The sequence below is a fragment of the Hirsutella rhossiliensis genome (assembly GCF_020360975.1).
Source record: "Hirsutella rhossiliensis strain HR02 chromosome Unknown scaffold00005, whole genome shotgun sequence".
Lineage (NCBI taxonomy): Eukaryota > Fungi > Ascomycota > Sordariomycetes > Hypocreales > Ophiocordycipitaceae > Hirsutella > Hirsutella rhossiliensis.
Genome location: NW_025408671.1, coordinates 3837502 through 3854621, shown reverse-complemented (window position 1 = coordinate 3854621; position 17120 = coordinate 3837502). Strand labels below are relative to the sequence as shown.

Sequence of the window (17120 nt, the reverse complement as noted above, 5' to 3'; positions counted from 1 at the left end):
ACTTATAGTATCGCTTATTTTACTTATAGTCTTTATTAAGTAACCTTAAATACTTCTAGGTTATATCTATAATTAGCGTATACTAGTAAGAGCTTAGTTATTTCTATAACTAAGCTATTATAAGCTAGTTACGCTATTAGTAGCTATTTAACTTAATTATTTTATTCGTAGCTAATATAGTATCGTAAATATTATTTAAGCGTTTAGTTAAGTCGTTTTATTTATCTATCTATTTATAGGTAATAAGCTATACTAAGCTTATATTTTATCCCTAATTATACTATAAGAGCTTACTAAAACTTAGCTATAAATATACTTTCTTTATTAAAGATAATCTTATTTAGTAGTCTATAATTACTAATAATAGTTTATAGGAATATATATACTAGCTCTTCTATATTACTTACTTCTTTATATAGTAAGAAGTACCTATACTTTATTAGTTTATCGGTAATAATAAATATACTATTATACTTAACGTTAGTTATAGGTTCTTTTAATAGTAGTAGCTTTATAATATAATTAAAAGCTATCGAATCCTATAGTTTCTCTAGTACTAGTAGCGGTTATAATTCTCTATATAGTTTATATCGTTTAGCTTTACTTTATATATAAAGTTTATATTCCTTAATAACTTATTATACTACTTCCTTAAGCTTTAAGAAGTTATATTATTATTTAATCCGTTCTATTATCTTTTAGATTCCTTAGTATCTATATATTAGATATTTATATATATCTTATATAACTTTATCTTATAATTCTAGTAGTATCTAGATTTTATTTTTATATATTAGAACTTTTAAATATTTTATATTATATCTATTTAGTACTTTAAATTTTTTTATCTATTTTAGGATCTTTTAGTATATTAAGTCGTTAGGTTATACCTTAAATATTATATTTAGCTATTATTATTAGTAGTTTCCGTTTTTATTAATTTCTAGGAGCTATCCTTTTACTATAAGTGCTCTTATATTATAGTTACTTCGTTAACTAAGGGCATTAGCTCGACCGTTTTCTATTCCTTTTTTATAGATTATTTTATAGTCGAATTCTAATAAGTATTTAGCTTATTAGATCTATTATTTATTTAACTATTATATTATTATAAAGTATAAGATATTCTTATAATCTATATAGACCTTAACTTTATATTTACTTTTAAGAAGGTAATATCGAAATTCCTTAAAAGCTTAAATAATTATAAGGAATTCTTTATTATAGATAGGGTAATTAAGTTCTACGCTATATAGCTTTTTTAAGTAAAATATAATTAGTTATAGTCTTCCTTTATTATTTTTTTATCCGATTTATACTCTTAAAGTAAAGTCTAATATATTAGTTTTAAGTTCGATTTATCGTTTTAAATTAAAGGTAGTTAAGACTAGTTCTTATATAACTATAGTCTTAATATAATCGAAAGCTTCGTTAGCTTTATTATCCTATATAAATTCTTTTTCCTTCTTTATTAAGTTATATAGTAGTACTATAATCTTTCCGAAATCTTTAATAAATTATTAATAGTAATTTATAAATCCTAGGAAACTTTATATATCCTTAACGTTCTTTAGCGTTAGATATTCTTTAACTAAGTTAATCTTATCTTATTATATTTATATCTCTCTTAGTAAGATCGTATATCTAAGGAAGTTTACTTCCTATATATAGAACTTACTTTTCTTTAGTTTAACTAGTAACTTTATATTCTAAAGTATATAGAGTACCTTATAGACGTATTCCTTATATTCTTCTAGGGTATCTAAGAAGATTAGGATATTATCTAAGTATACTACTATAAAGATATCTAAGTATTCGCGTAGGATATTATTAATTATTTATTAAAAGGTAGCTAGTATATTTATAAGTCTAAATAGTATTACTAGATATTTAAATAGTCCGAATTTCGTTCTAAAGGCTATTATTTATTTATATCCCTTTTTTATATATATTAAGTTATAAGCGCTTTTAAGGTTAAGGGCTATAAACTATTTTTTACTATATAGTTAATCTTATAGTTTTAATATAAGCGGTAATAGTATTCGGTCTTTTATTATAATATCGTTTAAGCGTCTATAGTTAATAACTAGTTATAGCTTACTATTTTTCTTTAGAATAAATATAACTAAATAGCTTACTTTAGATATTAACGTTTATATATATCCCTTTTAGAGATTCTTATTAAGGTAGTTATATAGCGTTTATAGTTACTTTTTGTTTAAGTTATAGATCTTATAGAATGTTAGCGTTATTTTATCCTTAAGATAAATTTTATAGTCTTATTAGCTATATTTAGGTAACCCTATCTTAAGTTCTTCTTTAAAGAGTTTATTATATTTCCGGTATTTTTAGGGGATATTCCTTATTTTATCTTATAGGCTTTATTTTTTCTTTTAAGAGCTAGTTTCTCTTAACTTAAGCTCTTTATTAATTTATTTAAGGTCTTTCCTTAAAGTAGTAATAACTCTTTAGATCTTTATATTATATCCTTTATTTTATTTATATTAGATACTAGGTTATATAGCTATATTAGTTAGTATATAGGTCTTATTAGTCGATTTTATTATATCCGCCGGTTCGGTTATTATTTTTATTTATATCGCTAAAGCCTATTATAATTTACTTAAACGGTTATCCCTTTTATCTTATTTAGTAGCTAAATTATTATAAAATTTTACTTTCTTTTAAATCTATTAGTCTTAAAAACTTATATCTTTATTCTAACGTAGCTAGCTAGTTCTCTAGTTAATTAATAGGTTGCTCTCTTATAGCTATAAAAGTCTTAATATAAGGTCGTATTCTTTAATATCTATAATATTAAAGTTAACTTATTCGTTATAGCCCTAAATATTAATATTAATATAATTAATTTCTATATTAATAATTCTATTATTATAGTTAAAGGCCTCTCTTTTAATATTTATAAGTTTATATAGATCTATCTTATATCTCTATATAAGTCGGTAACGATTAATAACTTTAAGTAAAATATAATTACTTATTACGCTATAGTCTAAAAGTATATATATATAATATCCCGCGATTTAAATATCTAATATTATTTAGTTACTATAGCTTACTATTACTATATATAAGGTCCTTAGATCTTATTATATTATACTAGTCTATAGCCCTTTTATAGATAGTATACCTTATTTTTTACTTAGTCTTTATTTATTTTATTTAGGTATTCTTCTTCGATTTATTATTAATATTATTTCTTTATATTTTCGTTATATAGTATTATATTAAAGCTTAAGAGATTAATTTCTTATAGCTAATTAAAGATTTCTTATTTCTTAATACTATGTCGTTTATATTATACTACTTTATAGTTAATTACGTACTATACTTTATAATTCTATTTATTTTTATACTAAAAGTTAAGTTTTTATTTAGCATCTTTTTATTTTTTATATAGTATTTCTATATCGATTTTTCCTTAGTTAAATATAGCTTATAGCCTTTATATATATTACTAATAATCTTTTAGTATACTATTATATTATTTATACTATACTTATACTTTTTTATATTTATAAACTCTATAGTTTAGGTATATATATTTATTATAATCTTCTTTATTATATTTAATTCGTTATATAAGTCTTTAAAAGATTAATAGTTTAGATACCTTAGAGCGAGTAGCGCTATATTATTCCTCTATTTTAGCGAGTTTATAGATTTTATATATCTCTAAAAGATATCTTATTAGTAAATTATAATCGTCGTAGTATTTAAGTAGTATACCGTAATTAGGTTCTAATAATATAACTTAGTCGTTTAAGTAGCATTAATCGATTTTCTAGTAGTTTAGTTCTATACTTAGGTAGGGTTTCGAAAGTACTTATCCTTTAAACCTAACTAGGAAGGCGTTATATTATACCTTTATCTAAAAGTATATTATATAATCTAGGTAAATATATAATATCTATAAAATATACTTATAGTACTTATAAGTAAGTAGTATTTATAGATCGTCTTTAAATTCTCCTTATAGTTACTATTCTTATTATAGAGCTATAAAGGTATTAACTATAGTAATAGCTATAGCGTAGTCTCCTTTACGTAATACTAGTTAATATCGAATTAATATAGCTTATTAGTTTTCTATAAGAATTTAAGGTATTTATTAAGTTCTAATTTTAAGTATTTCTTTAAATTCTTTAAAGTATAAAGCGTGTTCTCTAATTATAGTATTTTCCCTTAATAGTAAGGGTAGTAGTATAAGTTCGTTCTTATCTTTTATTTCTCTAAGTATTTCTTATTTTTTAGAGCTTATATTATTAATACTTCGTCTTAAGGTATATAAGCAAAAGCGGAATTTTAGGAAATAAAGGAGTTACGTAAGACTATATAATAGAGGGGAAGAAGGAGTATAAGGTAGGATTTTCAACGGAATTTATTAGTAGTATATTAGTATATAGAAGAGGTATTAAAGTTAATAATTCTTAATCTATTTACTAGCGGATATACTATCTTATATAGATAATTATAGCTAAACGGAAGAACCTTTTAGGACTAGATTTAGGCTGCTATATAGCTCTAAGACTAGGGAATTCCGTGATACCTCGAGTAAATCTAGAAGTGTCTTAGTTCTACTAATATTCGTGTTTAAAGGAGGTTAGTTATACTAGTATTCTTAAGAGGTCTTAGCTAGTATTCTAAGCTAGCTCTATTCCTTTGATTCCCGATTATACGATAACCGGCAACCCGTTTAATATATAATAATATATAAAATAACGAGCGATTCTTACTTTATAGGATAAGATTTTATCTATAATTAATATACTACTTATTAGCTTATATAATCGGGAGAGTATATTATAGCTACTTTATTTATAGTAGGAACACCGTTCCTTATACTTAGTTATTCCTCTTTAGGTTATTATCTAAGTTTTATAAGTATAAGGGCTATATCTATATCTTCTTTATTATATTATTTATAGACTGCCCGTCGTTATTATCGATTTTTATTTTATATATCTTCTTAGAATTATTTACCGTTCTTCCTAATTTAGTCTTAAGAGACTCCTTTAAGATAAGGGTATTCTAGTTCTATAAATTTAACTTATTTCTATATTTTAAGATCCCTTTATTATATTATTATAAAGGTCTTCTTTAATAGCTTTAAGAACTATCTAGTACCGTTCTTATCGCTTAAGTATACTATATATTCGTCGTCGTAGTATATAGTCTAACTAAGGAGTTTATACTTTAGTTCTTATCTATTAATAGCGTTTAGGTATTTCTTACCTTCTAGGGCTAGTACTTAGTAGGTTTTCTTCTCCTTATAAGGTTATCTATATTCCTTAGAGTAATATCTAAGTTTCCTATAATTAAAATACTTTCCTTTACCTTTTTATATTATACTTAAATCTATTAGTCTAGGTGTAGGAATGTATCTATCTAGTGGTGTGACCAACCATGGTTGGCACGTGACCCGTACGGTCACGTGTGCGGCTGAGGGCAGCGTGCCCCCTTTCTCCACGCTGGCCTCTGCCTCCTTAGATAGAGAACAAGACGAATACAACATCACAGGTTAACCCTAGTACCGTCTCATTGCAGCAGCTGCCGCAGGTGCCCCACACTGATCAGTGACCGGCCCACGCCCGTCACAGACAGCTAAGTAGAAGAGACAAATTCCTCAACCTTCGAAGGTGCTATAGTCCGCGTCACTTTACTGTGGCCCTGAGTAGCGCTCAGAAGAAGGTTATTTGTGCTAAGAACAAGGAATCTCCCGCTGGTTTGCCCAGCCGCGCGAGAGTCCTTCCAACTGTTGATTACGATCGCCCGCTAGTTTGCCTAGCCGTGAGCACCGGAATCGACAGGCGACCACATCGCAAACAACTAGTAAGAACGTTCGACCCTTGACGTTAAGTAGCAAGATCCCCGTCAGTTCAGTCTGGCCGCGAACGACCTACTTAGTACGCGACGCTCGACCTCCTATTAGCGACAACTCGTATACGAAGAGACCAATACGAACCCCACATCGTCTCATTCATTTGATCACGATAGCCCCGACCGCCCGAGCTATGTCCCCAGAAGCCCAGCTCGAAGAAATATGCGACCAGATGCAGGCACTAGACATCCAAGCATCCGCATTCCGACAAATTAATATCGACCTTTGGGACAACGATATCACACACGACGAAAAGGACAAGATCGCAGTAACGACATATGTGGCAAAGTTCATATTCATCGTTCAATCTGGCAGTGATCAAGGATACGACCTCCTTGGTTACTTCCAACAGCATTTTGAAGAATGGACCGAAGACACATGGGACCGCGCCCCGAATGAATACAAGAGAGCCCTCAGGAAACTACTAAGGAAAGAGGTATCTACACAGGTTCACAAAGGGGAAATTCGCAACACAATTTCTCATATTACAAACTATCGAGAACCCACAAACCTGGCCAGAGCAGGAGTTTACGGAGATGGTGTTTGATGAGAGGACTGCTGCCTTCAGGAGGCAGACAGCATTACTAGGATCAAATGCTTCCACTAATCCCCATCCGTCTCAACCTCCTTCACCATCAGTTACGCCCTTAGCAGCACCTCATCAAGGTCTTAACGAACCACAACCTATTAAGACCCTAACGAGCCCTCCTAACGCACCTACTCCTGCTCCGACTATCCAAGATAAACCTGCTCCGACCTCTCTTACTATTCATCCGACTTCCTACCGCTTCCAGAACCCCGATCTCGTCCAACCCGTCACCAACTCCATCCCCGAACACTTATCCGGCCCTGCAACCTTTGGAGAATACATGAAACTCCCCCCGGATAACATCCCGAACGCTATCGTCGATAGCGACATCCAGCAGAAGTTTATGAAGACCTGGAACAAAGATCGGAACTACACAGGAGAGCCGTACGATCTCCTTGATGATAAGCTCCGCCTCTTCTTAAGCAACTGCTCTCATATCCCAGTGAAACCATCACAATTTCACGCACTCTTTCCCCGGATCCTTGATGGAAGAGCCCAAAGATTCTATCTTGATAAGATCACATGGGCTACGACGTTCCGACAAGCGTATGATATCTTCAAACAACACTTTGACACGGAAGTCAACCATGTCCACTACCATACTGACTGGACAACAATAACCTTCAACTCCATCCGTGCCCAAGATGCTTCGAAGACCCCCCACGAAGTGCTTCAAATCCTCTTTGATAAGCTTCAGCTCTGCCAACGAGCCCTTGGCAGGGAGTACGCAGGAGACCTCCAACTGCGTACAACGCTTATGAAAGCATGCCGTGGAGTACCCGAACTCCAATACGCTCTTTTAAACCCGCCGATAACGTCGAGCACCTTCTTGCAGATCTTCGTGCATCCGTTGAAACCCATCTTGCCCTCATAACAACTTCTCAATTTCCCTTGACTTTGCTGGATCATTTGATCATAACGATCCACACCATCAGTACTACCTCGACCGTCGATACAATAACAACCGCTCTCGAGGTAGATACGGATATTCAGGTCAACGACCCAGCCGCGGATACAGACAAAGCTACAACCGTGGAAACTACCGGCCTCAAAGCCGTAGTAACTACAATCATAGCTACAGTAACCGAAACTGGACGAAGAAGTGTTTTGTTTGTGGACAAGAAGGCTGTTGGTCAACTAAACACTCTACGGATGAACGGCAAAAGGCCAAGGACCAACATATCACTCAATGTCACTTCATAGGTGTACAACTCACGGACATCGGAGGCTATATTCTAGACTACGAAGGTCATGAGATGAGCAGCTTTGATGACACTGAAGATACATGGGAAGAACATGACAATAGCACCAACGATCACCCGGAACAATGGCAAGCAAGCCAAATGCTCTGTCAACAGGCATTCAATCATTTGATCACAGGAGAAGACGTCTATCAGACGGATCAAACCGTTGTTCCAGCCTCGCAATTTATTATTGAAGATCGCTATTCAAGGGATAGATTCCAAGGTATCATGATCGACACAGGTGCAGCAACATTTTCCACAGCAGGATACTCTCAGTACATCGCCCTACAACGAGAAGACCCTTCTGTAGCTCTCGACAGCTCCACATCCGGCCAGGCCTCCATCAAATTCGGCAACAGCGACGCCATCCACTCCTCGGCACAGTCGCCCTTAACACACCCTCGGAAGGATCACGTTCCACGTCCTTCAAACCCCAACTCCTTTTGCTCTGCCTTGCTGATATGGACCGGCTTGGTATCTATTTCAACAACATCACAGATACCATCAATTGTACTAATCATTGTACTAATCGCCCTACAAGCATTCCAGTCGTACGCAAATGGGGACATCCCTGGTTCTTCCTTACGAAAGATGAAGAGTCCATCTCGTTTCTTACGGAAACAGAGATTCGTACACTTCACCGACGCTTTGGACACCCAGCAGTCCCTAGGCTCCATCACCTCTTGAAGCAAGCCGGGCACAGTGACGTCTCGATAGACACATTAGAGACTATCTCTAAGTTCTGTCACCACTGTCAAATGCACTCACAAGCCCCACGCCGCTTCAAGTTCACCCTTAACGATGATCAAGAGTTCAACTACGAAATCATCGTTGATGTGATGCACCTAGGAACACCACAACGCCCTGTTCTACACGTTGTGGACTCAGCTACTGCTTTCCAAGGAGCCAGATTTTTACCGTCAATGTCAGCTAAAGATACATGGGAGACCCTCCGGACCCTCTGGATCGACACGTATCTTGGACCTCCTGATACCCTCCGTCATGATGCAGGAACTAACTTTGCTTCTCTCGAATTCCGGAACGAAGCAAAGATTATGGGAATCAAATGCTCTCAAGTACCTGTTGAGACGCATTGGTCCATTGGAAAGATTGAACGCTATCACGCACCCCTCCGACGCGCCTTTAACATCCTCCATGCTGAGATTGGCCACACCACTTCCGCCGAAACAGTCCTTCAAATGGCTGTTAAAGCAATCAATGATACGGCAGGACCTGACGGTCTTGTGCCTACGTTGCTTGTTTTCGGCGCATACCCTCGCGTATCTACAGACTCGCCCCTTCCGCTTCTACCCTCAAAAGATCGGAAGCTATGCAGAAAGCGATGAAAATGCTCCGCCAACTCTCGGCAGAAAGACGAGTTAAGGATGCCCTCCATGCACGCAACGGCCCGAGCACGACAGAAGTGCTATCCTCCCGCTGCAAAGTGAAGTTCGCGTTTGGAGAGAAAGACGGTTGGCAAGGACCCTTCAAGATTGCATCGATTGATACCCATAACATCACCATTGACACAGTCAACGGCCCCAAGTCTTTCGATCGACCCTTGTACAACCGTATCTGCGTGATGATACCACTCTTTCCGACCCTACACACGACACAGACCCTCAGGCATTCGTTCAGATCTTAATGAACAACCGGCTCAAGACCCCGTTAAGACCCTAACGGACCTGCCTGCCCGACCCGAACCCCGCCCCCGCAAGAGGACGCCCACCAGGATCAAAGAACAAGCCAAAGGATTTGATCATGATGGCCCAAGCCGTAGACCAGAGCTTCTTGACCCAAAGGAGGAAGATGCACAAGCTCTTTCCTCAAGCTACGGTCTGATGGCATAATCACCTCTCCTGGTGACCCCTTCGAAGAATCCGATAACAAAGAGATTACTGACCTCGTTGGCCGCGGTGTATTCCAATTTGAACGATACGATCAAATGAGTCATGGAAACTATAGAATCTTTCGCTCTCGAATGGTTCGTGAAGTCAAAGGAATCAACACTAAGCCCTACGAAAAGTCTCGACTTGTTATTCAAGGACATAACGACTTTGAGAAGACCACCCTCCTGACGCAATCTCCGACAATTCAACGCGTTAGCCAGAGACTCATCCTCGCTATTGCCCCGGACTTCTTCAAAACTACGGCATAACCTCTCCCTCCGTGATATCACTCAGGCATACCCGCAATCCCAGACCAAGCTTTCCCGGACCATTCTTACGTATTTGCCCACGGAACTACAAGGCAAATACCTAACGGAACAATTATTCGTGTTATTAAGCCCTGTACGGTATCGCAGAAGCCGGAGTCCATTGGTTCCGCACATATCAGCAGCATCACCTCGAAAAGCTGGATATGTCTACCTCCACCTATGACTCCTGCCTACTGATTTCGAATACTGGCCCTGACACGCTCGGTATTGTTGGAATGCAAACTGATGACACCCTCATCCTTGGAACGAACAACTTTTCTACCCGTGAAGAAGAAGAGCTACAAAGGCAGAATTTCGTTCCAAGCCCAAGACTGACATCACATACGGAACAACGGTTGACTTTAATGGTGCAAGACTGACGTTGCTGAATAATAACCCCTTAAGAAAGGATCCCTTTACTTCAACAGAAGGGACAAGCAGCAAAATGACCACCATTGACCTAAAGCAATTGATCGTCACCAGCGCTACGTTGAGGAACGAGCGCGAGCCTCATACATTGCTTCAATTGCTCAACCGGAAGCTTCTTTCGATGTTTCAGTCGCCGCCCAAGTACAGACCCTGAGGATAAAGATTACGCAATTTTGAACAAGCGACTGCAATGGCAAATGGATCACCAACTACGTGGCCTCACGTACAAACCAATTGATCTAGCTACTGCAAAGCTGATGGTTTTCACCGATGGTTCTTTCGCAAACAACAAGGACTTATCCTCCCAACTAGGATTCGTCATTGCCCTCGTTAACGAGACAAACCACAAAGAAAAACAGTTCGAGATTAGTGGTAACATCGTACACTGGAGTTCAACAAAGTGCAAACGTGTTACCCGTAGCGTCCTAGCATCAGAGATCTACGGTATGGCCAACGGATTCGACATAGGCATCTCCCTTGCGATGACTATGAAGATAATTACGGAACGACTCAACCTTCCTCCTATCCCTCTCATCGTCTGTACGGATTCGTACTCTCTCTACGAATGCCTAGTCAAGCTCGGTACGACGAAGGAAAAACGATTGATGATTGATATCATGGCCCTTCGCCAGTCATACGAGAAGAGAGAGATAACAGATATTCGTTGGATCAACGGCGCAGACAACCCAGCAGATGCAATGACGAAAGCATCACCAAACCGAGCCCTGGAACGCTTCATCGATACCAATAGTCTGACAATTCGAGTCGAAGGATACGTACAACGTTCCTAACCGCTCCTTATCCCTATGATCAAATGATTGCTCCTATCAGGAAGACCCCTTCACTTCTTCCCCGATATCTACAGCTAAGAACAAGACGTCGGACCCACTTTTTCGCAATAATGACACACGCCCCTCACGGCACATTCCTTCACGGCCTTAACGCTACTATCCTTTAGACCCGTTCAAGGTGTTGCTGTGCTTCTCACAGCAAAAGAAGAGTTGCCTGTGTAGGAATGTATCTATCTAGTGGTGTGACCAACCATGGTTGGCACGTGACCCGTACGGTCACGTGTGCGGCTGAGGGCAGCGTGCCCCCTTTCTCCACGCTGGCCTCTGCCTCCTTAGATAGAGAACAAGACGAATACAACATCACAGGTTAACCCTAGTACCGTCTCATTGCAGCAGCTGCCGCAGGTGCCTACCCACACTAGGATTTATTATATATACCTAGGCTATTTATATTTCGCGCTTTTTCTTATAGTTAGCGCGTTAGCTAAAGTTATTTTTATAAGAAGGGTTTTAGTTTCCTCTTCCTTATTTCTTTTCTTAGCGTTATATATATTATCTATCGTCGATTTATACTACTATAGTAATATAGTCTAAGAGGTTATTAGGTCGATTTTCCTTATAGAGCTCGTCCTTAACTTCTTCTTTAAGCCCGTTATAGAATCGTAATATAAGAGGTTCGTTATCTTAATTAAGCTTTAAGGTAACTTAACGGAACTTTATAGTATAATCTAATACTAAGATCCTTTATCGGAGTTCTTAAAGTTTTTATTTAGCTTCTTATTTCTTATCGGTTATTTTAAATACCTTTATAATAGCTTCTTTAAATCCTTAGAAACTAATAAAGACTTTATCTATCTCGTTATCTTATTATACTAGTTAGTTATCGAGAAAGTCCCTTATAATAGGTCTAAACTAAGCGAGTACCGTTCTAAATAAATAATTTCCTATATAAAGTACCTTTTCGACTAGGTCTAAGAGTTTAGTAGGATAAAACTAATAGTAGGCCTTAAGTTAGGTAAGAAAGTCTTAAAGCGTACTATAAGTACCGTCGAATAGTCCTAGCTATTTTAGTTTAACTACTTCTTTAAGGTCCCTAACTTATCCGTTACCTCCTTTATTTCTAAGTAACTATACCTTATATCGAAGGGTAATAATCTCGCGTATTATATCCTAAGGTAATATAGTAGCTTTAAAGTTAGTTAATCTAGTTTACTATATAGGTATATTAATAGTTACGATATTACTTAGAGTAACGTAGTATTATACTAAATAAGAGCTTTTAATATATAATAACTAGTATTATTTCTAAGGGATAAACTTATTAAGGGGTTTATATTAGTAGATATAATAGGGCGTAGTCTTATAAGAATATACCCTTATATTCCTATTTTACTATTATAAAGAAATAATAGGTATAGGGAGGCTTTATAGAATAAGCTAGTAAAAAGAGGCTCTATAATATAGTTTAAGGGAATAACCCTTAAAAGATAAAGACCTCTACTAGATATCTATACCTTCTTCTAGGAAAAGCGGGTTAGGATAAGCCTATCCTTATAAATAAAAATATGCAAAAAATGCATAAGTTAATTACGAGCAGAACGGATACCCTATTGCCTATTTTAGCCTAGCGGTTCCGAAGATATCTGCGATATAAAAATAGTAGGTAAGTAATAGTCTATAAAAGATAAAGGATTTCCCTAGGAGTAGTAGATAGAATAAGTAAGTTCGTAAGTATCTTTTGCAACGCTATTCTTTTAATATATTATTCGGCCCCTTATATGCTCGTTATAAATTCCGGACGAAATCCTACCCTATACTCCTTTAACCGATCTTTCCGCTTACATTATTAATTACCCGATTCTACGCTTATTACTTATACCTTCTTATAGGTCTAAGTAATAATAAGTATATTATATTAGTAATAAGTTAGAGGTTATAGACTATAGACTATAACTAAGTAATTAGAATTAAAGATAGAATTATAATAAAGATTAGTATTAAAAGCTAGAGAGCTATTTATTTAAAGGAGTAAAAGTAGGTAGCTATATATACCTATAGAGACTATCCTTAGATTACGGTCTTAGCTATAATCCCTTTTATAGCTTACTATAGCTTACTTATAAGTCGGCACCCCTAGCTTCCGGCACCCCTTACTTCCGGCACCCTTCGTAGCACTAAGGAAGGCATATTCTAAACGCAATTAAAGCCGCATTTTAACATTACGATAATTAAATTTAGTGTTTCTAGCTACTCTAGCTGCTAGCTATTGCAAAGAGCTTTAAATCCTACGTTCTAATTAGCTATAGCGGCGGCAGCTAGCTTAAGCGTGCGCTCGAGCTATTTCTTCGTCTTTATAACTTATTTAATCTATACGAACCGCCTATTAGGGTCCTAAGGGACCTTTTTCTATTTTTAAGGCCGTAGACGATATAATTAATGCTCTAGCTACTATATTCGAAGTTAGGAGGCTATAAGCTGCTAATTTTGCTTATTAAGGCTACGGCTAACCTTACTAAAGAGTAGTCGGATCGTACGGTTAACTTAACCGCGGTTTTCTAGCCCTATAATAAGGCGACGGACTTCTTATAATCGTTTAGGCGTTTTAAGGGCATTGTAAATAGCTAGGGTACTAGAATTCTTTCTTTTTAACGGCGTTAACGGCGTTAACGGCTACGGTAAGACGAACCGGCTTAGCAAGGGCTTTGCTATATTAACTAGCTATAGTCCTAACCTACGCTACCCGCCCTTAATATTCTTTTCGGTTAGACCGGCCTGCCGGGCCTAATAATATACTTAGAGGAAGGTAGCCTTGCTAATTAGCGCTATATCGTCGAAAGATACGATTTTTTCGAGTTAACGTCGGTAGGCAGCTTTAATCGGCGAGAAAACTAAGATATTAAGAGGTTAGAGGACGTAGGAGGAGTATACTAGTAGAAAAAGAAGATAAATACGATTCTTAAAGCATTTATATATAAAATCGTCGGTCTAATAGCTCCCGTAGCTATTAACGATAAGGAGAACGTTCCCCTATAGGTAGCGCCTTATTTGGGGATAAACACCTACTTAAGCTATTAAATAGCGATAGAATCGCTTGTCTAGCCCTTTAGGGAAGTAACGAAGTCCTAATCCTTTAGAAAATCGAGTTCGTTAAGGAACTATTGCTGTTAGAGGTCCTAGCCCTTAAAGATCATAAGGGGGGTTAAGGCCTAGCCCGTTATAGAGACGCATTCGACGATTATAGTCTAACAACGCGATCTAAGCCGCTTCTTAATAGCCTCCTTCTTCTCTAAGCTCCCTAGCACTAGCCCGTTATAGCTAAGGCCCTTAAGGATGCCTATTTCGTCTATATTAAAGCGTGATTCCGGTAGGATTGCCTATATAGCCGGCAGCTTAAGCAATTAGAACTATTCCTTAATCCCGCTAATAGAGGCGCCGTTAATACGGGCAGAATTAAGAGATTTACCTTTAATCGTGCTAATCTCTAGGTTTCGGGCTAAAAAGCTTAAAACCTAGTATTTTCTAAGCGGGCGGGGGTCTCTACTAGCCACGATAATACGGCCGGCGAATTCCCTAAGTTAATAATGCGTTAGAGGCAGCCTAAGGGCCGCTTAGGCAAGAACCTATTTATAGAGGTGTTTTTCCTGCTCTCGACTAAGCCTTTAAGATGCCTCTTTTGCCTCCTTTATAGGTAGGGCTCCTTTAAGACGCGTCTAAAGGGTTGTTCTTAGAATACCCTACTTACGACTAGCTTAGAGCTAAGGTATGCTATTATTAATAGCTTCGAGCGCTTCTTAGAGCTGGTTTTCGGTATATTTAGAAAGACGAGGCATCGCTAATTCGAATAATATTTATTTTATAATTATTAAATAAGAGATATACGAGAAAACGCGGTTACGATATAGTAGGTAGTTAACGCGATAGTAATATAGGGAGGTGCCGGAAGTAGGGGGTGCCGGAAGCTAGGGGTGCTAACTTAAGCTATACTTTTAAGTAGTAATCTATCTATATAAGGCTTACTTAGCTTACGTACGCTTTAGGTAAGCTAAGCCTAAGTAACTTTTTATCCTAACTATTATTCTAAGCTGCCTTATTATATAAACGTAGCCGGCTTTCTTATAGCCCGCTAACCGTAGTCGTAATAAAGGGGCCCTTAGCCTACCTCTTCTCTATAGCTCTAAGAAAGGAAGGGAAGCCCTTTTAACCTTCTTAGCTAAGATAGAGATAGGAATAGCTAAGTAGCTCGAAAAGGAGTAACCTAGGGGCCCTAGGGCCCTTAGGGGGGAAAACACCGCTTAGGAGGAACTAGATTAACCTTTCCTTTATCTTTACCTTTATAGCTACCCTTTCCCTAATTAGTTATAAGCCCCTAGGCTCTATAGCTAGCTAGGACTACTAATAGGGCCTTAGGCCCCTCTTAGCCTCGCTATAGCCTTAGAGGCTATATATAAGTAATAATATAAAAAATATTAGAGCCTAATACTAATATATATAGAATACTATAGTAGGGTTAGTAAATTATCTATTTTCTTAAAGGGACTACCTATACTACGCCTTATCGGCTATTAAAGAATTCGCTATATATAATATATAACTACTAATAAAGACGTTTAATACGCTAGGCGTAGGCTAAGTACGGCGTTTATACCTAACCCTATAAACTAAGCGTAACTAATGCCTTAGGAATAGGAGCCGATAACTCCTATAAATACCCTAGGAGCTAGAGAATCCCTCCGGTAAGCCCCGCGCGAAGGCCTTACTAAATTAAAGCTACTACGGTATATATAACTACCTAACGACTCTCTATTTAACTCCGCGAGCAGCGATAGTGCCGATACCGATACTAAGTAGTAAGATACTAAACTAGGGTAGGGCGATACTCTAGCTAGTCTTAAAGTTACTAAGAGAATCCTAGAACGAAATTAAGGGGCTAAAGCGAGCGGTTACTAAGTATAGCGAGATAGGAATATATAATGCTCTTAATAATTAGACTTTAAAAGTAAGCGCCTATAGCTACCTATAAGCCGCTTAATTTTTTTTATTTAGTTTATAAGTAGAAATAGGTTTTAAGATAAAAGACTATATTTACCTATAGGTTATTAATATATACTTTAAGTAAAGCTAGGTACCTAGACTAGCTTAAAATAACTTAGTAGATTCTTATTTAAAGTTACTTTTAGTTAAGCGAATTTATAGAGATTAAAGAACTAAAAGTCTAATACTAATTAATTATACTAATTATCTCCTTATCTCTAACTTAAAGCTAGGATATTTTTAGCTTTTTTTACTCCTAACTTTCTACCTTTATACTTCCCGCTAGCTAAAATAAGCTTAAGCCTATCTATAGTTATTATAGGCTCTTTTATACCTAACGATTATAGTAATTCTTTAAATATTTTATCCTTATTAGCCTTATTATTTAAGGGGACTTTATAGGTCTTTTTAATTATTTAGGGCTATTTATAGTTAGAATTATTTTTATTTTCGCTCCCCTTACTATTAATCTCTATAGTAGTAGTTTTCTTTTTTTACTATACCTTTAATTATTATTACTCCTTTAACTACTTCCGCTTCTTATTAAAATTATCTCTTTAAGCTTAAGTTTTATAAGTACGCGCTTCTTTAATCTTTATTAGTCGCGTGCTTTATAGAAGCTTTTATTTTTTAACTCTTAATAAATCGGAAAAGTTATACTAGGAGGTAAAACTATATACTAAAGGAAAAAGGTTAGCATAAATAATTAATATAATAACTTTTAATAAGGTATATATACTAGCTTCGTTTTAGACTAAGAAAGGCTAGTCTTATTTCCTAAGGATATTAATAATATCCTTAAGAGTAGTAATATCTTTCTATTAAATTATAACTCTTTTAGCTATAATAGCTAGCTATCTTATTACTATTTATAGTTACTAGTTAGTATAATAATTAGTATAATAATTAGTATAATAATTATATTAACTTACCTTAG

The 17120-nt window shown here is 36.0% G+C and overlaps 1 protein-coding gene across 1 annotated transcript; it reads left to right on the top strand.

Annotated features, from left to right (window-relative positions):
- Positions 1-10558: 10558 nt before the first annotated feature.
- HRG_05839 (polyprotein) lies at positions 10559-11152 on the top strand (the record flags this gene model as incomplete). Its single annotated transcript, XM_044864310.1, has 1 exon — positions 10559-11152. One exon carries the CDS (start codon positions 10559-10561, stop codon positions 11150-11152), a length of 594 nt encoding a protein of 197 aa, XP_044720842.1.
- Between the last annotated feature and the right edge of the window lie 5968 nt (positions 11153-17120).